The 23,824-nt window shown below is 42.7% G+C and overlaps 1 protein-coding gene across 8 annotated transcripts in view; it reads left to right on the forward strand.

Annotated features, from left to right (window-relative positions):
- Positions 1-3,362: 3,362 nt before the first annotated feature.
- Positions 3,363-23,824, forward strand: part of HNRNPC (heterogeneous nuclear ribonucleoprotein C) — a 61,702-nt gene continuing 41,240 nt past the window's right edge. For 2 of the 8 annotated variants that reach the window (XM_062205496.1, XM_062205495.1), the window contains exons 1-3: positions 3,363-3,505; positions 4,140-4,185; positions 8,070-8,230. In XM_062205496.1, the coding sequence (XP_062061480.1) occupies positions 8,207-8,230 (24 nt within the window). In that variant the 5' untranslated portion in view covers positions 3,363-3,505; positions 4,140-4,185; positions 8,070-8,206. Of the gene's footprint in view, positions 3,506-4,139; positions 4,186-8,069; positions 8,231-8,558; positions 8,585-8,650; positions 9,288-23,824 lie in introns of those variants that run through there. The other 6 variants (XM_062205489.1, XM_062205491.1, XM_062205492.1 and 3 more) reach the window with 6 other exon arrangements.

Here is a 23,824-nt window from a genome sequence, read left to right on the forward strand (position 1 = left end):
AAAAAAAGAAAAAAGAAATGAATTACAGGTCAACCAGGCCTCAGAGCCTCTGGTACCCTCTGAAAAAGTGCTATATCAAATATACAATAAAGAAAGGACAGTCTTGTCTTGGAAAAAGAACAATTTTATTCATTTGAAAGAGTTACAGAGAAGTGGGAAGGAGAGAGATTTTTTTATCCTCCGGTTCATTCCCCAAATGGCCACAAGGGCTGGGGCTGGGCCAGACCCAAGCTAGGAGCCAGGAGCATTTTCCAGGTCTCCCCAGGGAATACAGGGGTCCAAGCACTTGGGCCACCTTCTGCTGTTTTTCCAGGTACATTAGCAGAGAGCTGGGTCAGAGTGGAGAAGCCAGGACTCAAACCAGAGCTCATATGGGATGCTGGCTGCAGGCAGCAGCTTTACCTTTGGGAGCACCGGCTCCCAAATAGCAATTTCTTATGATAAATAAAACTTAATGATTACGTCCTTTAATACATACTCCATGCACTTTCTCTTCAAGGCCTTGTGATTGGCAGTAAGCAAGAGAAGTAAGAGGGATAAGAATTAAATTCCGGGGCTGGCGCTGTGGCATAGCAGGCTAAGCCATTTAGGTGCAGTTCAAGACCCGACTGCTCCACTTCTGATCTAGCTTTCTGCTATGGCCTGGGAAAGCAGTAGAAGGTGGCCCAAGCCCTTGGGCCCCTGCACCCGCATGGGAGACCTGGAAGAAGCTCCTGGCTCCTGGTCTCAGATCAGCTCAGCTCAGCTCCAGCCATACGGCCAATTCAGGAGTGAACCAGCAGATGGAAGACCTCTCTCTCTCTCTCTCTCTCTCTCTCTCTCTCTCTGCCTCTCCTTCTCTCTGTGTTACTCTTTCAAATAAATAAATATTAAAAAAATAATTAAATTCTGCTGTAAAAATACTTACCACTGAGCTGAAACTGTAGTGTAGCAGATAAAGCTGTCACCTGCGGTGCCGGCATCCCATATGGGCACCCATTTGAGTCTTGGCTGCTCCACTTCTGATCCAGCTCTCTGCTATGGCCTGGGAAAGCAGCAGAAGATGGCCCAAGTCCTTAGGCGCCTGCACCCACGTGGGAAGACCTAGAAGAAGCTCCAGGCTCCTGGCTTCAGATCAGCACAGTTCCCGCGGCCAATTGGATAGTGAAACAGCAGATGGATGATCTCTCCTCTCTCTCTCTCCTTCTCTCTCTCTGTAACTCTTTCAAATAAATAAGACTTTTTTTTTTTTTAAAGATTCATTTATCACCCAGGAGAGAACAGAGCATAAAATTAACCCTGATACTATGAAGTAGTTTAAAATAATTAGCAACGTGGCAATTGGATTGAGGCTTTAGCACTTGTTTGAATGCTTTTGCTCTGATTACTTGTTCAAAGTAGACAATTTGGAAAACACAGAAAAGTACAAGAAAGTTAAAAAAAAAATCACATGTAATTTTCTCCCTTCCTTTCCAAATGAGTAGAGAACCATGAGATTTAATTTTTTCTTCCATGCTTTTAGTTTTGCCTTTTAAACGAGTTTAAAGCAATACAAGCATTTGGTTAAAAAAAATAATAATGAAACATTAAAGAAAGTGATCCAGTGGCAGCATTGTGGCCTAGCAGATAAAGCTGCTTCTGGCAACACCAGTGTCCCATATTGGCGCTGGTTTGAGTTCTGGCTGCTCCACTTCTGATCCAGCTCTCTGCTAATGGTCTGGGAATGCAAAGGAGGATGGCTCAAAGACTTGGGTCCCTGCACCCACATGGGAGACTTGGAAGAAAACTCCAGACTTCTGGCTTTGGCCTGGCCCTGCTCCAGCAGTTGTAGACATTTGGGAAGTGAACCAGCAGATGGAAGATCTCTCTCTTTATCTCTGTTTTTCTCTCTGTAACTCTGCCTTTCGAATAAATAAAATAAATCTTAAAAAAACAAAACCAGGGGCCAGCGCTGTGGCGCCTTGGGTTAAAGCTCTGGCTTGAAGCGCCAGCATCCCATATGGGCGCTGGTTCGAGTCCCGGCTGCTCCTCTTTCCATTCAGCTCTCTGCTATGGCCTGGGAAAGCAGTAGAAGATGGCCCAAGTCCTTGGGCCCCTGCACCCACGTGGGAGATCCGGAAGAAGCTCCTGGCTCCTGGCTTTGGATCATCGGACCTGCGGTCATCTGGGCAGTGAACCAGTGGATGGAAGACCTCTCTTTCTCTCTCTCTCTGTCTACATCTCTCTGTAACTCTTTCAAATAAATAAAATAAATCTTAAAACAACAACAACAATACAGGGATCCTTATGAAAAAGGTTCTCTTCCCAAAAGTAACAACTTTCGTAATTCAAAACCACTGCATGATATTTCAATACAAATATCAAATGGAATTACAATAGGCGTCTGCACTTTGCTTTATCCACTAACCGATGAGATCTTTCCCCAAGAGCAGATAGAACCTCCCTTTTCTTAGCAGAGCTGGACTATTACTTTGTGGACGAGGTTCCTGTAACATGAATGACTGGAAGGGGTACGTGGGAGACAGGCCATTTCGGGATGAGGGGACTTGCCGCACGAGCTTTGGAGACACAAGCGAATTTGGTTGCCTGTAGCTATCAGTAAGTGGGAGCAAAGGGTGTGAGCCTTGGTAATCCAGGCCAGCACTTTATACTTCCTTTTCGTATTGGAAATAGAGCATTCAGTGGTTTGGGGAGGACATACGTTGTCCGAAGAGGAGCCCCGCAGGCTCAGAAACGACGGCCTGGCGGGGCTGACATTTAGAATCCGGAACTGAGGGATCTGGGGTTGGAAATACTGCAGGGCTGGTTTATATTTTACAGAACACGACCTAAATAGCTCTGCTCTCGTCCTACTCCAAGAAAGTTCTTTCTTTATCCATACAGCACACGGGAGGATTCGTTTGGCGCTTTTTCTTTTTCCTAGGCCCCAGGCTATTACAGTTCACCTGCGCAAACAGACTACACCCCTCCCCCACCCCTCCCCCGCCCCGCGTCGCGGGAATTCCGAGATTTGGGCGGACTTTCTATTAGGCACTTTAACGAGCGGAGATAGGTCACGGAGGCCGCCAATCATGCCTTCAGAATACCCGGATGTGAAGCGGTCCGCGATACAAAGGCGAATTTCCACCCAGCGCTTCGTCTTGTACAGTGGCCAATAAGCATTCCTCAAGCAATAACTGACTGGAAAACCAACCAGTTACAAACCAGTTTCTCTCACGCATGTGGAAATTCTCCGGCTTAGTCTAACCCACTGCTGACTATGATTGGATAGAATTTTGAAGAGCGGTAGAACTGCCTAATTAGCAGCGGGAGCGAGAAAACTCCCAGCCAATAAGAATGTTCTGTGGTGTGGGGCGGGGCCCAGGCCTTCGCCTCGGCGGCAGAGGAGACTCGGGGGCCATTTTGTGCGGAGACGAAGACGGTGCGGTTGTGGCCTTGTTGCCTACCTCGAGCAGCGGTCGGCCTCTCCACGTAGAACTCGGGAGTGGGAGATTCAGAATCGAATCTCTTCTCCCTCCCCCTCCTGGTAAGTGGAGGGGGCTGACATAGAAATGGCTCTGGGTTCTTCGGGGAGCGCGAGGGGGTGTGGGAGAGAAGCCGAGGGAACCCATCGTAGCGTAATGAGGCCCCCATTTATTCTTTAAGCGTTGGGGATTAGATCCGAACGGGGAGCGAGATCACAGGCCTCAGCGTCTGCGTAGAGGTAACCTACCGTCCTCTAGGCCATGATCGGCAGGCAAAATGTCTTTTTTTTTTTTTCTCCTTGTCTTCTGTGTTAACGGCTGCCTTCCTTTGATTTCTACGACCATGAGGACTTCAGGGGAGCTATCGAAACGCAGAACGAAATGCTTATTAATTTGTAGTTGGAATTAGTGCAGTGCTGATGCTTTGTATTCCCTCCAACGCTTGGAATTTAAACAGGCGGGGGATGGGAAGAGGTTAAATAAGTAGAGGTACGGCGAGCCTTTGATTCCGGAGCGTGCCGCATGGCATAGGATGGTATTTTAACAATAGATTCAGTGTGTTACTGATTGCTCTCTGTTTTATTCTTTATGAGTAAATGGTAGACCTCGAAGTAGTCGTTTTCAATTATATTTGTTAGACTATTGCAATATAATCATAACGGTAATAATTACAGCTGACTTACTTTTTATCTGCAGGTTACAAATCACTTGAAATTTATAAGTTAGTGGAACTTTGCTTGAGGTAGGTATTACTATCCTTTTTAGACAGGATCTGAGGCATAATAGTGTTGGTTGCCAGAATCGTAATAAATCAGTAGCAGAACTAATAAGGACAAATGGTTTAACCTGGTTATCGGAATACCATGCATTAAAAACATTGTATTTGGATTTTTACAATACCCTGATTACAGAAACCATAGGTAGCTGAAAATTCACAAATTTGATTCCGGGGAAAATATTAAGTGACATTTGTTATCGTGGTAACTTTTTTCTAAGATAATAAAATTTGATTTGCAGAATATTCGAGCATAAATTTTCCTGCCCATCTAAACGTGGGCAAAAATACACAGCTACATTTGATTAAGCAAGTATTACAGAACCTATTTGGAAGTAGCTGAAACCTCATGAACATATTTTAGTAAGTTGAAAAATAATACATAGGTATTTAAAAAGTGCTTTTTTTTTTTAAGAAAACACTAATTTGAGAAAGTACTTTTTTAGAAAAATCCTGGTATAAGATTTGTTTGCTTTCGATTTTAACTGTGTTAATACTAGAACTAGTGCTGTTTCCCAGCTTAAACCAATACTGCACAGATTTATCCCTTAAAACATCTGTAGAAAGTAAAATTGGGTCACATGCATTCTTTTAAGTGCCTGAACGTTTATATTAATCATTTGATTAAAACTAAACTTTGTCATTACTGAATGGTCAGAAATGAGGTAAGGACAGCGGCTAATCAATTCAGAAATCATTGTATTACATATACCAGCAAATAGAGAAGAACGTTAGAAATAAGTGTTTATGAAGCAGTTTCTGATAACTATTCTTGCCTTGTGGTGTTAAATATGTGTGCCCTTGAGGTCAGAATGTACCAAGGCAACAGAAATTGCTCTGAGTTAGTACTGTGAAACTGTTTGGCCAAGGAATTATCAGAAACATTGCTGGATGTGTTCTCAATCAGGTAAGCATTGGTAACATTTCTGTGATCAGAAATGGAGGAGACAATGGGTTTAAAAAAGGATAGACTTAGGTTGCTGCAAGTTTCCTGACCTTTCGATGTTCAAGCACCAGAATACTTGATGGTGGTTGGTATTATTCATTATGTAGAGAATTTAAACTTAGCTTATGTTTGTAATTAGATCTCTAGAGGGTTTGACATAGCCAGTGACCTTGTTTGGATTGAATGACTGTTAGAAACAAGAAATAAAATTCAAAAAAGCTAGTTTTAAAGGTTAATTACATTAAGTGGTGAATGTAAGGTATTAATTAGGGAGTGGAACAGTTGAAAGAATCTTGCCCTAGGGAATAGGAGAACTAGTCCTCCCTTCTAATTATACCAGGCAAATCAGCTAAACCTCTGGGTTTCAGTTTTGGCTATTTTGGGGGGGGGGGGGTTCAATTTTATAGCTGCAAAATAAGAGGCTTAAAAATTTCCTGAGTAGTTTGTTCTAAAGAAATGTGCACAGAAGTAATTTTGTTATTAAAAGTCTTTTAAATTTAACTGCCCTAAAAACCATTTCGATCATTAAATGATTTTTAAATAGTCTTTTTGGAACATTAATTGTTCAAGCTTGAATGTACATTCATTCTCATTAACAGGGAAGATTTTGCTTTGTACATACTGGATTTACTAAATAATTGACCAAACCAGAACTGGTAGATGTAGGAAATTTTGGTTTATGAAGAGAAAAAAAGATTACCCCAGAATACTAAATTTCCTTGTATTAGGAAAATATTTGAAGGTATGGTGCTCACACATGGCTTCTGTGATACACAATTTAAAGAATTGATAACTAGGGGGGTAGAGTTCCTTATTTAAAATCTTCACAGTGGCTCTCAAACTTCAGCCTACATCAGAACCAGCAGAGGGGCTAGTTGCTGTGTTCTCTACCACCAGAATTTCTAATTGAGTGAGTCAGGTTTTTAGTTTCATTGATGATGCTCATGCTTGGTGTAATTACCCTTTCAGAAATGGATCTCTTGGGGTTTGACAATGTAATATAGGAAAAAAGTGTTAGTATAAGTGGTTTGGTCTTTTTTTTTTTTTTTCTAAGATTTATTTATTTATTTGAAAGAGTCAGAGGAGAGGCAGAGGGAGAGGTCTTCATCTGCTGGTTCACACCCCAATTGGCCACAACTGCTGGAGCTGGGCCAATCTGTAGCCAGGAGCTTCCTCTGGGTCTCCCATGTGGGTGGAGGAGCCTAAGGGCTTGGGCCATCTGCTTTCTCAGGGCATAGCAGAGAGCTGGATCGGAAATGGAGCAGCCAGGACTTGAACCGGCGCCCATATGGCTCCTTACCCACTATGCCACAGTGCCGGCCCCAGTCTTTTTTATGAGTGGTAGTGCATCAATTCAACATACTATCTTGGGGGATGGCTTAACTTTGGACATTGGAAGATAAAATTCTTATTTTTCACATTGTTTGATTAAAAAGTATGTCTTGGGACATGTGCAGAGGGTTTGTGGATGAGCCATAAAATTAATATATCTTGAAATTAAAATTTTTAAAAATCATTTGTAGGACAGCGTTCTTGCCCACTGGTTGTTTATTTCCCAAATCGTCTGCAACAACCAGACAGACAGAAAACCAAGAGCTGGAAGAGGCAAATGCAATCTTAAGTCTCCCGTGTTGGTGGCAAGAACTCAATGACTTGAGCCATCACCATTGCCTATCAGGGAGTTGAACGAGCCAGGAGTTGAACCCAGGCCTTCCACTGTTGGGTGCAGGTGTCTTAACTGGTAGCCTGAACGCCCACTCACATCCTGAAATTACAGGCAAATAAGAAACTTGAAGTTTCACCATGACTATTTCTCAGATAATGACTAAAAGCGTATAACATTTAAGTGTACATTTTGTACAATTTTTACACATCAAATGTGAAAGTAACCTAACATGTAGCGTTTAAACTGGTCTTTTTTTAAAAAGCACAGTTGAAATTTGAGTGTTTTAGTATTTCTTTGCTGTAGTCATTGATACTAATCAGCTCAACGGCCATTTGTAAAAACCTGAATTTAGAGTTTTTTGTATACTGACATTTACAAGGGAGATTAAGATGCCATGACTGAATACTGAAATGTGTATGCACCTGATTCATGTTTATTTGGACAAGGAACTAGAGTCTAATTGCAGTTTTTATTTTTAGCTGATAAAATGGTTTTTGTCATTTATATTTTTAACAATATTCATCATATTCCTGAATTAAATACATACACTAGTTGATAAAAAGTGAACCACAGAAACAGTAAGAAATTACTTAGGGACCAGTTTTGGGTTTTTTTTCACCTGTTTTAAGACATTAAATGTGCATATTCAGTTGCCATAATTTCTTTTTTCCCCCTCCATCTGTGTGGTTTTTCATTCAAACAGTGAGTGGAATAAAATGCTCTTTTTATTTAAAACATCTTTCCCCCTACCTGTAGAACCTATCAGATCTTAGAGTTTGATCACTCATTGGTTTTGAGAATAGATGAGTCATCTCTAATCTTCATGATCACTTACCTTCAGTCTGTATTAGTCACAAGGAAAACTACATGGACCTAACGTTTGAATCTACTTGCCATCATAATCTCAGTATTTGACATTTGCTCACTTCATCTCTATTCATTGCCTAGTTTTCTGTATTTTCTTTGCCCAAACTGCTGATTCAAGAGGAATGTTCAAATGTAGACTCTTGAGACCCTTAAGGGGATACTGACATGTTATTTAATTCCAGTCACCTATTGATGTTGAAGAATTGGGAAAACAATCACTGGTAGAGGTGCTGATTCTATAGACGCTCCGCATCCCAGTGGAATATTGTTTTCCAAAATGTGTTAGGTTCAATAGACAAACTCTGTCTTGGGGGTTTAGGGCACAACATTTCTGAGGAACTCTGACTCAATCTGTCCCTTCTCCTTTCACAGGGCAGCAAGGCGAACCCCATCCCTACTCACTGGAGCTCAGCTTTGATTTTTAACCTTCCTTCCCCACCCTTCCAGAACACACACATTCCCATTCCAAAACTGATTTTATAAAGACATTTTAAACATAATGCAACTTGATGTGCACTACAGCAAATTTACAGGTGTTTTTTTTTTAATTGTTTCCAAAACGGGACCTGAATTTAAGATGTAATTTTTAAATTTCTATTTGTATTTTTTCTGCAGCAGTTGGGTTAGAGGAGGAGGAGCCTTTTAGTCTCTCATAAACTGACCTCTCTACTTCCTCGTGTATTTTTAAGATTGATTGATGATGTGGAAAGGGCTTTGCTTGTCTGCTACTGAGAACTTTACCCTTGCGGTTTTTATGGAAACTGCTTTTGGAAAGAGAAAAGAAATGAACTTTACTGACTTGATATTTTTGCACCTCCCGTTTTTCTAATCTGGGCTATTTTTATTTTTGTTTTTTTACAGTGAGATTTTTTTGATCTTCAGCTACAGTAAGTTATTCCAATTTTTTTTTTACATTTTTCCTGACTTTCCGCTGATTTCCTTTTTATTGTTGTTACTAGTAACTATTTATTATTATACTTATGATGGTGGTGATGATGATGATAATGACACTGATGATTTTTAACCGGATTAAAATCGAGTTTTTCTGAATGTTTATAAGAATTTCTCCGACCTCCTGATTGACTTTGGAGTTTTGCATCTTGGGAGAGAAAGTGAAGGCATTAGCATTTTTAAGTGGATTGATCACATAAACCTTTTCTCTCCCAACCCCACCCTTGCCCTCAACCCCTTCCCTACACTGGAAATAATTTTACTGGCTGTTAAGTCTGTGACCTTATTTTTCCTGACCTTTAACTTAACTGTTTTAGAGCATCTCTGGACGTCTGTATTTTTAATTTTTTTTATTTTTATTTTTATTATTTTTAATCTTTCATTTGTTAAATTTTTAAAGTGTGCTGCAATAAAATGTGTGTGGTACTACTTAACACCTATGGTGATGGCATTTTCCCAGAAAGCCATCTTCCTCCTGTTTCCCTTGAAATCCCATCCTGCTTTTCCTGTACACTACCCCTCACAAACCACAAGCTGCAGCAACATGGATGCCCAGCCTGGAGCAGCAGCAGCCAGGATGACCTGGAGCCAGGGGGGCCTTCGGAACAGATGTACACCCTTCCTGGGTGATGGTAAGAGGTGTGAGGTCCACTTGGTTTCATTGCAAAGGCTAGGAAATAGATTGCTTTCACTTGATGCGGTCAAGGTCAATAGTCTGGAAGTATTTGGAAGTATATGTGTGCTTGAGCTGTTTACCAAGGGAGGCAACCTCAGTTATTTGTAAGCTAAAGGAATAATAGAGGTTTCTAATTAACAGGCTGATTCGAGAATTTTTGGTAATTGGCAAGAGAAGCATGAAAATGGCTTACTGTAATAATTAGCAACAAGGAAAGACTGTCAGGAAGTACTTTTTTTCTTAGTATAATTTAGTAAAAATTTCCTGTCACTTACAAGGTAATCCTTGGGTTTGTGACAACATCTTGGATTGTATTTACCCTTTATCTCAAAGTTTACCATGAATCAAACTAGAGATGCTGTGATATTTTACAGTGCTAACTTTACAAGTTTTTTAAAATTTGAGATAAGTGTTGTTAGAAGCTTTTTAACCACAGAAAGCAGAGAAATCAGTTTACTTTCTGCATCCAAATCAAGAAAGAGTTAAGGCTTACCCCCTTTTTTTAATGTTTACCAGAAGCCCAGCTAGATACCAGGGAATCAGTGTTTTCCTGGAGGGTGATAGGAAGTGATGAATACCGATTAGTCTTGGACATAATGTGGAGATTAAGGAGTAGATAGCCAAAAGAAAGAATTTTAACCTGTAATATTGCACTGACCGCAATGGACTCTTGATTGCCATTCAGAGATGCTGTAATAAGATTTCCAGTTAGGGATAAGTGAAATGATTTTTTTTAGGTGTATAAAGTCCTGTGTCATCAAATCACCTACTTGCCCTTTAAGTCAGCCCAGTGTAGGTAAACAAAAAACAAAAAAAAACGAAAGTTGCCTCAAATGAAAATAGAATTAAAGAAATTTAAAGGTCAATTTCTTCAGGATATCTGGAAAAGGAATGAAAATCCTTTTTCTATTTATTTTGAAAGAGATTCTCTATCTGCTGGCTTATTCCCCAGCTGCCTATATAGCCAGGGCTGGGCCAGGTAGAAGCCAAGAGCTCTGAACTCAGTCCAGGCCACCCACTACCCAGTTATTTGAACCATCATCTCCCACCCCTTGTGCATTATCTGGAAGCTGGAATCTGAAGAGGAGCCAGCATTCAAACCCAGGCACTCCAGTATGTGCAGGTATTGCAAACAGTGTTTTAACGGCTGTGCCACATGCCTGCCCCTGAGAATCCTTGACTGTAGCTTCAATTTGATTTACTTGTTAGTTTTACAAATTCATAATTTTATGGTCATGTTTTCTGGCTTAAAGGGGTTAAAAGTATCATGGTTCCTGTCTAAAGGAATTTGCAGCATAGTAGGGAAGATAGATGAATGAGGTAATGTTATTGTATAATTTAGAGGTGAGCACAGGTCCTGTAGAAAGCAGTAACAGGCAGAGGCAGAGAGTGGTCTTCTGTCCCCTGATTGCACTTCCCAGATGGCCTCAATGGCCAGAGCTGGGCCGATCTGAAGTCAGGAGCTAGGAGCTGCTTCTTGGTCTCCCATGTGGTGCAGGGGCCCATGTACTTGGGCCATCTTCTACTGCTTTCCCTGGCCATGGCAGAGAGCTGGATTGGGGGTAGAGCAGGTGGGTCTCATCTGGTGCCAGTATGGGATGCCAGCACTGCTGATGGGAGGTTAACCTGTTGCGCCATAGTGCAAGCCCCTCAGTTGAATCTTAAGGCCAGATCATGAAAACTTGGAAGCCAAACCAGGGAGTTGGTGTTTTACCCAGAAACCAACGGTGAGCCTGTGAAAAATTCTAAAAAACTGGAAAATAATACCAGATTTTCTATTTTAGAAATGTCATTCTTGTTTTGGAAGTGTTTTAGAGGGGAAGTAGGACTGGAAATGAGAGAAAAAGGAAGCTGTTAAAATCAAAGAAAGAATGATGACTTGGCCTGAAAAGATAATGCTGATAGTTTAGAAATCTGGGGCTAGGATTAGGATTTGTGGTGGGTGTGATAAGATGGACAAGCAGAATGAAAAGTTGGACAGTTTAATGTTTTGTTCCTTGAGCACATCAATGATTTTTCAAGTAGAGACCTTTGTATATTTGTGTGCTTACTCTGAAAATCATTAGGCTTGGTTTTATAGGGGTGAACAAAAAACAGGCAATTGTCTCCTACCTTGGATATTGATACCATTGATGGAATTTTTTATGATCTATGTCCATAAAGGAAAAGTTCTATGAAAAAAACTAAAGAGAGCTGAATTTAGACTGGATATGGAGGAAGAGATAGACTAAAGGACTGATGGTGATGCCTAGATCTGAAAAGGTGAATATGTGTGAAAGCACAATGATGGAAAAATTTGTGCTCTTAGCAAGAAATACTGTTGGAAGGTACTCATCTAGACTATCTTGGACTTGATGAATCTGTTGAAGGGAGTTAGAGACTAGATTTTTTTTTTTTAGATTTTAGTTTTTTATTTGAGAGGTAGTTAGAGGGAGAGACAGGTCTTCCATCCACTGGTTCACTCCCCAAGTGCCTGCATCAGCTGGGCCATGTGGAAACTGCATCTGGGTCTCTTGTGCATCCCAGGGGCCCAAATAGTTGAGCCCTTATCCCTAGCTTTCCAAGGCACAATACCAGGGCACTGGAAGGGAGACAGAGCAGCTGCATGGTGTTAGGGATGCCATCATCCCAGATCAGGGCTTGGATCACTGAGCTACAATGCCAGTGGAAAGTTTACTGTTTAATTTTCTCCCCCCCCCCCCATAAACTTCATAAAATATCTTCACGTAGCTTTGGTGTAATTTTATAATCTTTGTGATGACATTCTTGTAGAGAAGTAAGAAAGCTTTAGCTGGGGCAAGAGAAATTTTTGGCCTATAAAGTACCTGGAAGGATGTGTTACTAAATCCAGTAGTTCTTTTATTATTTTTTGTAAGCAACTTTTTTTTAAAAGATTTATTTATTTGAAAGGTAGAGTTAGAGATCTTCCATCTGGTGCTTCACCCCTGAAATGGCCAAATGGTACAAGATGGGCTGATCCAAGAACAGGGGCTTCCTCTGGTTCTCCCACATGGGAGCAAGGGTCCCGTTCGGTACTTGAGCCATCCTCTGATGCTTTCCTAGGTGCCTTAGTAGGGAGTTAGAGAAGTGTTGCCTGGGTCCTGCGCCAGGGCTCACTAGGGTAATCATCCGCCTGTGGCGCCAGCACCCAGGGTTCTAGTCCCGGTTGGGGCACCAGATTCTGTCCCAGTTGCCCCTCTTCCAGGCCAGCTCTCTGCTGTGGCCCGGGAGTGCAGTGGAGGATGGCCCAGGTCCTTGGGCCCTGCACCAGCATGGGAGATCAGGAGAAGCACCTGGCTCCTGCCTTTGGATCAGCGGGGTGCGCCTGCCCCAGTGGCCATTGGGGGGGTGAACCAATGGAAAAGGAGGACCTTTCACTCTGTCTCTCTCTCACTGTCCACTCTTCCTGTCAAAAAAACAAACAAGACGTGTTGCCTGGACTTGAATGCTGGCAACACAGCAGTTTTACCTGCTGTGCCACACTGTTGGCTTTTAAAAACCTTATGTGCTTGATGTCCTGTCATTTAGCCAGTTAAGTCACTTTTTCATGAAACATCTTTTACTTTAAGTTTTTTTGCTCCTCTCTAGATTTATTTCTCTGTAATTCATTCCTTCCACTGTCTTTTCTTTCCATTTCTTGGGGCATTTCAGTTTTAAGATTTTATATCTTACTTAAAAGTTGATTCCTAAGATTATGTTTGCAGCCTGGGCTCTGCTATTGAATAACATACCCACCTATTTAGATACCTACTGACAGCTCCCTTGACAGGTGAGTCAAAATTTTTTTACAGATATTTTCTGTGATTGATTTATTTATTTGAAAGGCAAAGTTACAGAGAAAGAGATCTTCCATCTGTTCACTCTCCAAATGGCCGCAGTGGCCGAAGCTGGGCTGATTTGAAGCCAGGAGCGAGGAACAACTTCTGGGTTCCCTGTGGTTGCAGGGACTTAAGCACTTGGGTCATCATCTTCTTTTGCTTTCCCAGGTGGATTAGCAGGGAGCTGGACCAGAAGTGGAGCAGCCTGTGGTGCTGCAGGTTTACCCACTACACCACTGTGCTGACTCAGGAAAATAACAAATTTAAAACTAGGATTTCAGTGCTGTGGTATGGCGGGTAAGTCAACACCTGCAGTGCCAGCATCCCATATGGGTCCGGGAGTGTGCTACTTCCTATCCAGCTATCTGCTATGGCTTGGGAAAGCAGTGGAAGATGGCCAAGTCCTTGGGTCCCTGAACCCATGTGGGAGACCAGGAAAAGGCTCCTGGCTCTTGGCTTTGGATCAGTGTAGCTGCGGCTATTACAGCCATCTAGTAAGTGAGTCAGCAGATGGAAGACCTCTCTTCTCTGCCTTTGGAAAAAAATGAATAAATCTTAAAAAAAAAACTGGATTTCCTCAAATTTATTTTCTCCATTTTAGGTAATGAAACTAATGTTCATGATATGCCTAAGGTTTTGCCTCTTTTCTCATGGTTCATTTCCTTTGGCCTTTAAAACAGTTTTTACTTTAAAATGTAACAATTCACCACACATTGCTACCAGGTGGCCCAGTTTCCAATTGTCTTGTGAATTATTGTAATAAGTTTATATTTCTTTTACTGTCTTCAGTGATATGTAGTAAGTGGTAGCTGGATTGATTGTATTAAAATGTAGTATTTGAAAAATCCGTGGCTTAAAAGAGTTTATACTATGGGCCAACATTGTGGCAGAGCAGGTAAGGTGCTACCTACAATGCCAGCATCCAGTATGGTGCCAGCTGCTCCACTTCCAATCTAGTTTCCGACTAATGGGCCTGAAAAAGCAGCAGAAGATGGCCCAAATGATTGGACCTTGCTACCCATGTGGGAGGCACAGATGGCCCAGCCCTGGCCTTTGTGACCATTTGGGGAGGAAGATCTCAGTCTCTCTAACTCTGCCTTTCAAATAAATGAATTTAAAATAAATTAATAAATATCAAGTCCTTAGAGATTGTATTTGAATTCACCTATGGCTTCCTGTTCAGCACTAAAGATTTTACTGTGTATTACAAGATACCTATAATCTGTTGACTCCTTCCATCTTCACCTGTTCATATATTCTGCTTTAGCTACAGTGGCTGCCTTACGCCACGGCTCAATAGGCTAATCCTCCACCTGTGGCGCCAGCACCCCGGGTTCTAGTCCTGGTTGTGGCGCCGGATTCTGTCCCGGTTGCTCCTCTTCCATTCCGGCTCTCTGCTGTGGCCCGGGAGGGCAGTGGAGGATGGCCCAAGTGCTTGGGCGCTGTACCCGCAAGGGAGACCAGGAGAAACTCCTGGCTCCTGGCTTCGGATCAGTGCGGTGCGCCTGCCTCAGCAGCCACTGGGGGTGGTGAACCAACAGAAAAAGGAAGACCCCTCTCTCTCTCACTGTCCACTCTGCCTGTCAAAAAATAAATAAATTAAAAAATACATACGTTTCTTCCTCAAAGCCTTTCCTGTATATTTTATAATTTTTATAGTTTTTTACTAAAAAAAAAAAATCCCACCCCAGTGATGTGCTCTTTCACTTAGGTTTTAAACCCCCTACCTCCTCACCTCCCATCACTAGCTCATACAGAATATTTTTTTAATATGTAAGGGCATAAAGAAGTACCTATATCTTTTTTTTTTTTTTTAACAGACAGAGTGGATAGTGAGAGAGAGAGACAGAGAGAAGTCTTCCTTTTTGCCGTTGGTTCACCCTCCAATGGCCGCTGCGGCCGGCGCATCTCGCTGATCCGAAGCCAGGAGCCAGGTGCTTCTGGTCTCCCATGCGGGTGCAGGGCCCAAGCACTTGGGCCATCCTCCACTACCTTCCCCGGGCCATAGCAGAGAGCTGGCCTGGAAGAGGGGCAACCGGGACAGAATCTAGCACCCTGACCGGGACTAGAACATGGTGTTCCGGCGCCGCAAGGCGGAGGATTAGCCTGTTAAGCCACGGCGCCGGCCAGAAGTACCTATATCTTGAAAGATACATGCAAGGTAGTTAATGTTAATTACCTTTGGACAGGGCACTAGAATTTAAGAGTTGAAAGACAACTTTTACTCTGTTCTAAAGAACTATTTGGGTATTATAATCAGCAGTATTGCATTTTTTTTCTAATTAAAAAGCCTAAGTTTCCTTATTGGAGATATATGTCAACTCTCTTATTCTTTGTCTGGGTGTACATAGCATAAACCCAGTCTGTGAATAGGGCGCTATTATAAGCAGTTGTAATTAAATGGAAAAAGTCTTTAAATAGATTTGGCTGTGATGAAATGAGTCAAGTTAGTATTTTGGGCATAGGCTGCTATGTGTTGGGTCTGTGATCAAAACTGAGATGAACTGGTACCCTTGTAAAAAACAAGGTTATTTTTAAGGGAGAAACTATTGCTGTGTATAAGAGAGAGCCATAGGGGCCGGCATTGGCATAGCAGGTTCACATTCCGGCTGTTCCACTTCCGATGCAACTCTCTGCTGTGGCCTGGGAAGGGGGTAGAGGTTTGCCTAAGTCCTTGGGCCTCGGCACCCAAGTGGGAGACCCAGAAGAGGCTCCTGGATTTGATTGGTGCAGTTCTGGCCGTTGTGGCCAATTAAATCCCATTAAAGGACATCAGGTTTTTCTTTCAGCCTAATTGGATATATTTGCTGAAATATTCTTCATGCTTCTTGTTTAGATTAACTATTGCTCCTGAGTTATTCCAAAACTGATAAAACTCTAGCTAGAGTTTGGCTTTTCTCCCATGTCTGCAATAACATTGACATTATTTTGTTCACATTTTAAACAAAGTTTTTCCCCTAGCCCTCTTACTGAAATTTATTGTGAAGACGATGAACTACACACTCATTTTATAAATCATTAAGTATAGTCATCTTCCCTTACTGGTTTTGATGTTTAACTTTACCCCACAATTGTGGTAGAAAAATGTGTTCTCCCCCAAAAATTCCCTAGTTATTGTCTTATGCTAGAATTATGGACTTACTGGGCTGTGTTTTAAGATGCAATTTTATTGAAATTTAAAAAGAAAATGGCTGGCACAGCAGCTCATTAGGCTAATTCTCCGCCTGCGGAGCCAGCACTCCAGGTTCTAGTCCTGGTTGGGACGCCAGATTCTGTCCCGGTTGCTCCTCTGCCAGTCCAGCTCTCTGTTATAGCCTGGGAGTGCAGTGGAGGATGGCCCAAGTGATTGGGCCCTGCACCCGCATGGGAGACTGGGAGGAAGTGCCTGGCTCCTGGCTTCGGATCGGCGCAGCACACTGGCCATAGCAACCTTTTGGGGGGTGAACCAATGGAAAGGAGACCTTTCTCTCTGTCCCTCTAACTCTGCCTGTTTAAAAAAAAAAAAAGTTTAATTACCTAAGATTGATGCAGAGTTTTAATAGAAGGTACCCAAGTTCATTTTACCATTAAACCAAACTGATATATTTTATTAGTACTCTGCTGTTGTCTCCCCCCTTTTTATAAAAAAAAAAAAGGATTTATTTTATTTGAACGGCATAGCTACAGAGATATATCTAGATCTATCTATTTTCCATCCACTGCTTCATTCCCCAAATGGCTGCAACAGCCAGAGATGAGCCTATCTATGAAGCCAGGAGCCAAGGTCTACTTCTAGTTCTCCCACGCGGATTCAGGGGCCCAAGGACATGAGCCGCATTCTACTGCTATCCCAGGCATTAGCAGAGGTGGATCAGATTTGGGGTAGCCAGGAACTTCTCAATCTGGAATGCTCTCTAAAACCTGCTTCTACTTTACTTAACTGTGTTGTTGATCTCTAATTACTTAATTCTTAGTCTTTTGACAGCATTTAGGTATTCTGCTTTATTTCAACATTTTACATTTAGTGTACAAAGTGTTGGGATAAGTCTTTGGGTTTTTTTTTGTTTGTTTGTTTTTTTTTTTTTTTTTTTTGGACAGGCAGACTGGACAGTGAGAGAGACAGAGAGAAAGGTCTTCCTTTGCCATTGGTTCACCCTCCAATGGCCGCTGCAGCCGGTGCACCGCGCTGATCCCAAGGCAGGAGCCAGGTGCTTCTCCTGGTCTCCTATGGGGTGCAGGGCCCAAGCACATTTTATATAAATGGACATGGAGTCTAAAATGAGTTTTATGTACAAAATTTGAAACAATGACTTCTTGAGTTTACTGTTGTGGCACAGCCCATATGGTTTCCCATTGAGTCCTGTCTCTTCTACTTCTGATCCAGCTCACTGTTAATGGCACCTGAGAAAGCAGCAGAGGATGACCCAAGTACTCCAGGCTCCTGGCTCCAGCCTGGCAAAGTCCCAGCCCTTGGCAGCCATTTGGGGAATGAAGCAGTGGGTGGAAGATTAGTTTCTCTCCCTCTCTCTAACTACTTTCCTTTCAAGCACATCATCTTTTTTTTTTTTTTTTTTTTTAAGATATATTCATATATTTAAAAGAGCTACACAGAGGAGAAGCAGAGAGAGAGAGGTCTTCCATCTGTTGGTTCACTCCCCAGTTGGCTGCAATGGCTGGAGCTTCGTCAGTCCGAAGCCTGGAGCTTCTTCCAGGTCTCCCAAGTGGGTGCAGGGATCCAAGGACTTGGGCCATTCTCCACTGCTTTCCTAGGCCATAACAGAGCTGGATCAGAAGTGGAACAGCTGGGTATCAAACCGCCACCCGTATGGGATGCCAGCGCTTCAGGCTAGGGCATTAACTCAATGCACCACAGCACTGGTTCCAAGCACATCATCTTTTAAAAAGAAATAGTTTATCAAGTACTTTCAGAACAGGTAGGTGGGCTAGATGGTGATACCACGTTAGCTAATAATCAGAAGCACATAATATCCTATGTGTCTTTTGAATTGTCTTGTCATGATGTGATCAACCTAGTGGAAAAAGAGTCACACTAAGGAAAAATAAGTTTGTAGATCAAGGTAGGTCTGTAGTTATAATTATGTGACCATTTTATCTTAAGTTTTTTTTTATTGAAATGCAGAGTGACAAGCAGAGGCAGAGAAAGAGAGGCCTTCGTCCATCGATTCACTCCCTAGATGGCTTTAAGACTGGAGCTGTGCTGATCTGAAGCCCTGAGCCAGGAGCTTCTTCCTGGTCTCCCATACGGATAACAGGGACCCAATGACTTGGGCCATCTTTTACTGCTATCCCATATGGGATGCCGGCACTGCAAGTGGTGGCTTTACCCGGTACGCCGTGGTGCCCGACTCTCCAGCTTTTTTTATTAAAAGTACTTTAAGTAAAATTCAATTTTTGTTGTATTTGAAAGATAGGGAGAGATACATTACTGAATTTGCTCTCCAAATTCACACTGCAGCTGGGGCTGGGGCAGGGTGAAGCCAAGAGCTCAGAACTCGCAGATCTCCCACTTGGATGGTAGGAAACCAAGTACTTGAGCCATCCCGTTTCCCAGGGTACACATAGGTAGAGGCTAAAATTGGAAGCAGATCTGGACTTTGTCCTCGTCACCCTAGTGTGGGAAGTGTGCACCCCATGCATTTTCTTAATAGCTGTTCCAAATGCCCTCTTGCCTGATTTCTTAAGAAAAATACTCAATAGTTTAATGATTTAATTCCTATATAAAGTCATCTTCCTAGATTGCTATGTTTGCTTTTTCTTTAAATATTTTTTGCTGAACAATTTGAAAGGAAATAGTTGGTTAAGGATTTAAAAGTCTTAAAATAAGATTCTGTAAGGCCGGCGCCGCGGCTCACTAGGCTAATCCTCCGCCTTGCGGCGCCGGCACACCGGGTTCTAGTCCCGGTCGGGGCACCGATCCTGTCCCGGTTGCCCCTCTTCCAGGCCAGCTCTCTGCTGTGGCTAGGGAGTGCAGTGGAGGATGGCCCAAGTCCTTGGGCCCTGCACCCCATGGGAGACCAGGAGAAGCACCTGGCTCCTGCCATCGGAACAGTGCAGTGCGCCGGCCGCAGCGCGCTACCGCGGCGGCCATTGGAGGGTGAACCAACGGCAAAAGGAAGACCTTTCTCTCTGTCTCTCTCTCTCACTATCCACTCTGCCTGTCAAAAAAAAAAAAAAAAAAAAAAAGAAAAAAAATAAGATTCTGTAAGTATAAAGACAGTTTTTCTTACTGAGAGATTTCACACTATCCCTGTTACTCATTCACTTCAATTATAAATTATATTCAAATAATAAAACCTTCCTGTATATTTTTATTTGTGTATTAGCTGCCCCTTGATGTTTTAGTTTCCAGTCAAGATTGAGCTTACTGAGGAAACTTTCAAAATGTTAGTTTATATTACATATATTTTACATTACATATAATTCTTGTTTGATATTTGTAGACTGATTTTCAAGTGACTTGACTAAGAATGTTCCCAGTGTAAAAAGATGTTGTTTGCTGATGGGGAGATTTCATATGTAAGCTAAGAATAGGGTGGAGTATAAAAAGCTGTTTTCCAGTTCTTTGAGTGTGATATAACATTTATGGAAACATAGCATTTAGTGATGGCACTTGACAGTGAAGAAATGATATTTACACACCACAGTTCCACTGCAGTCTGGGATCTCTTAACACATTTGTGTATAACTTTTTTTTTTTTTTAGATTTATTTTATTTATTTGAAATTCAGTTACACAGAGGAGAGGCAGAGAGAGTGAGGTCTTCCATCCGCTGGTTCACTCCCTATTTAGCCACAAAGGCTAGAACTGCTCTGATCCAGAGCCATGAGCTTTTTTCAGGTCTCCCACATGTCTGCAGGTGCCAAGAACCTGGGCCATCTTCTGCTTTCCCAGGCCATAGCAGAGAACTGGATGGGAATTGTAGCAGGCAGGTCTCGAACTGGCACCCAATGCCACCACTGCAGGTGGTGGCTTAACCCACTCTTCCACAGCGTCAGCCTCTGTATAATCTCTTCTATATGACTTGTATTAGTATATGCTCCTTAACATCTTGAACATTTCTTGTGTGATTATGGAGTCATTTAAAGATAATTGTATTTCTTGGAATTGAAAAGCTGAAACTTTGTCAGGCTTCAGTCATTGTCAAGAACTTGTTCCTAATTCACTATTACTGTTACTGTTTACATTGTATCCTTGTTACACCTTATGAATTCTCAAGTGAAATTCATAGTTCATAGGCTTTTGATAAACTAGTCCAGGTATATTTTGGGAACCATAAACCAGAAATAAACTTCCTTTTTAACTTTGCATGCAGGAGGAATTATAGTGTAAAATGTTACTTCTTTCATGTTTAAGTGTGATCTTTGGCTTAATGTGTATTTCCTTTATAGTAATCTAGAAACTTTTAATAGTATTTATTAACTGATTTTGTTGGCCTGTTTTTTATTGGTATGTACCATTAATGGTAAATGATGCAGTAGCTACTTCTGCTGCAGAAATAATGCTTGCTATGTGCTACTCCATGTATTCAGTGTTTTTAATTATTTTATTTTTTAAAGATTTATTTATTTGAAAGGCAGAGTTACAGAGAGGCAGAGGCAGAGAGAGAGAAATCTTTTTTTTTTTTTTTTTTTTGACAGGCAGAGTGGACAGTGAGAGAGAGACAGAAAGGTCTTCCTTTTGCCGTTGGTTCACACCCCAATGGCCGCCGCGGTAGCGCACTGTGGCCGGCCCACCGCGCTGATCCGATGGCAGGAGCCAGGTGCTTCTCCTGGTCTCCCATGGGGTGCAGGGCCCAAGCACTTGGGCCATCCTCCACTGCACTCCCTGGCCACAGCAGAGAGCTGGCCTGGAAGAGGGGCAACCGGGACAGGATCGGTGCCCCGACCGGAACTAGAACCTGGTGTGCTGGCGCCGCTAGGCAGAGGATTAGCCTATTGAGCCACGGCGCCGGCCTGAGAAATCTTCCATCTGCTATTTACTCCTCAGATGGCCAAAATGTTCAGAGCTGCTCTAATCCAAATTGAGCTTCTTCCTGGTCTCCAGTGTGGATGCAGTGGCCCAAGAACCTGGGCCGTCTTCCACTATTTTTCAGGCCATAGCAGAGAGATGGATCAGAATTGAAGCAGCTGGAACTTGAACCCATATGGGATGCTAATACAGCAGGCAGCAGCTTTACATGAAACACATAGAACCGGTACTATTCTTAATTATTTTAAATAAAGTTTGCTTTTGAGAAACAAAGCTTGAGTTTGTGAGGATATAGGTATTTTGTATGAACCTTTTCTCCCCGCCCCCCTTTTTAAAGATCTGTTTATTGGTAAGGCAGAGTTAGGAAGAAAGGCAGAGAGAATCTTCCATCCAATGGTTCACTCTCCAAGTGGCTACAGTATCCAGAGTTGGGCCAAGCTGAAGCCAGGAGCTTAATCTTTGGTTCCTATGGGGGGGAAGCAGGGATCTAGGTACTTGGGCTGTCTTATAGTGCTTTCCCAGATGAATTCGCAGGAAGCTGAATCTGAGTGGAGCACCAAGACTTGACCCAGTGCCCATATGGAATGTCTATGCCACAGCTGCACCATAGTGCTTGTCTCATAACCTTTAAAGTGACTTAGCGTGTAGACACTGTGGCATAGCCAGTAAAGCCACCACCTGCAGAGCTGGCATCCAATATGGGTGCTGGTTTGAGTCCTAGCTGCTCCAGTTCCAATCCAGCTTTCTGCTATGGGCTGAGAACGCAATGGAAGATGGCCCAAGTCCTTGGGACCTTGCACCTGTGTGAGAGGAAGCTCGTTGCTCCTGGCTTCAGATTGGCTCAGCCCTGGCCTTTGGGACCATCTCTGGAATTAACCAGTGGATGGAAGACCCCCCTCTCCCTTTCCTTCTCTTTCAGTGTAACTCTGACTTTCATATAATAAGTAAATAAAGTAAATATAATAAGTAATAAATTACAAATAAGTAAATAAGTAAATCTTAAAAAAATCTTAGGTGAGATTCCTGAATATATTTCAAACAAACCAGTGAAGGATGGTTAATTGAAAGATTTTAATTCTTTCCACAGCAAAATAAAAAACTAAACTTTTGTTAAAGGTGAAACTGTTTCTCCAGGACAGTGAACTAGGATAAGAGAAAGAAATAAGTGAAATAAAAAGCCCTGCACTTGATGAAAATAACTTTTTAGGGCCAGCTCTGTGCTGTAGTAGGGTAAGCCTGTGCCTGCGGTGCTGGCATCCCATTTGTTGCTGGCATCCCACGTGGGCACCGGTATGTGTCCCTGCTGCTGCTCTTCAGATCCAGCTCTCTCTCTCTCTCTCTTTTTTTTTTTTTTCCACAGGAAGAGTGGATAGTGAGAGAGAGAGACAGAGAGAAAGGTCTTCCTTTTTGCCATTGGCTCACCCTCTAATGGCTGCTGCGGCCAGCAGTATTGAGCTGATCCGAAGCCAGGAGCCAGGTGCTTCTCCTGGTCTCCCATGCAGGTGAAGGGCCCAAGCACTTGGGCCATCCTCCACTGCCTTCCCGGGCCATAGCAGAGAGCTGGCCTGGAAGAGGGGCAACCGGGATAGAATCCAGCGCCCCAACCGGGACTAGAACCCGGTGTGCTGGCGCCGCAAGGCGGAGGATTAGCCTGTTAAGCCACGGCGCCCGCCAGATCCAGCTCTCTGATGTGGCCTGCGAAAGCCCTGGAAGATGGCCCAAATGCTTAGGCTCCTGAACCCAGAAGAAGCTCTTGGCTGTGGATCGGCTCAGTTCTGGTCATTTGGGGAGTGGTCCAGCTCGCTGTTTATAACTCTGCCTCTCAAATAAATCTTTAGAAAAATTTTGGAAAACTTGCCCAAAATTGATTTAAGCATTGCATTAACAAATGAATAATAATTAGCAGTTTTATATAATGGTGAAATATACATGTATTGACAACACTAGTCAGCAGAAGTAATAGCATCTGAATAACTGGATGTGTTTCACTGTTAGTCTTTGTCAAAAAAAAAAGTGGATAGTGAGAGAGACAGAGAGAAAGGTCTTCCTTTTTAATGGCCGCTACGGCCGTCGCATCTCGCTGATCCAAAGCCAGGAGCCAGGTGCTTCTCCTGGTCTCCCATGTGGGTGCAGTGCCCAAGGACTTGGGCCATCCTCCACTGCCTTCCCGGGCCATAGCAGAGAGCTGGCCTGGAAGAGGGGCAACCGGGATAGAATCCGGCGCCCCGACCGGGACTAGAACCCGGTGTGCTGGCGCCGCAAGGCGGAGGATTAGCCTGTTAAGCCATGGCGCCGGCCTCACTGTTAGTCTTAAAAGAGTAGCCAACTTAGTACTGTGTAAAAAGGGACATTAACAAAGTAGTGTTTTTTAAATTACCCTATTCATCCATTTATAAATGACAGCCAGGAGGGAATAGTTGGAATAAAATATATTTGTCAAAAAATTTTGAAGTATAAATGAGTAGATGTTAAAGAGTTCAGAGAAGAATTCAAAGCCAGTTTTTTTTTCCCCAGGTTTATTTATTTATTTGAAATAATTACGAAGAGACAAAGACAGAGAGAGATCTTCCATCCGCTGGTTCACTCCCTAGATGGCTGCAGTGGCTGAAACCCAGAGCCAGGAGCTTCTTCCAAGTCTCCCAACGTGGGTGCAGGAGTCCACGGACTTTGAACCATCTTCCACTGCTTTCCCAGGCCGTAGCAGAAAGCTGGAT

Source organism: Lepus europaeus, chromosome 11 (genome assembly GCF_033115175.1).
Source record: "Lepus europaeus isolate LE1 chromosome 11, mLepTim1.pri, whole genome shotgun sequence".
Taxonomy (NCBI): domain Eukaryota; kingdom Metazoa; phylum Chordata; class Mammalia; order Lagomorpha; family Leporidae; genus Lepus; species Lepus europaeus.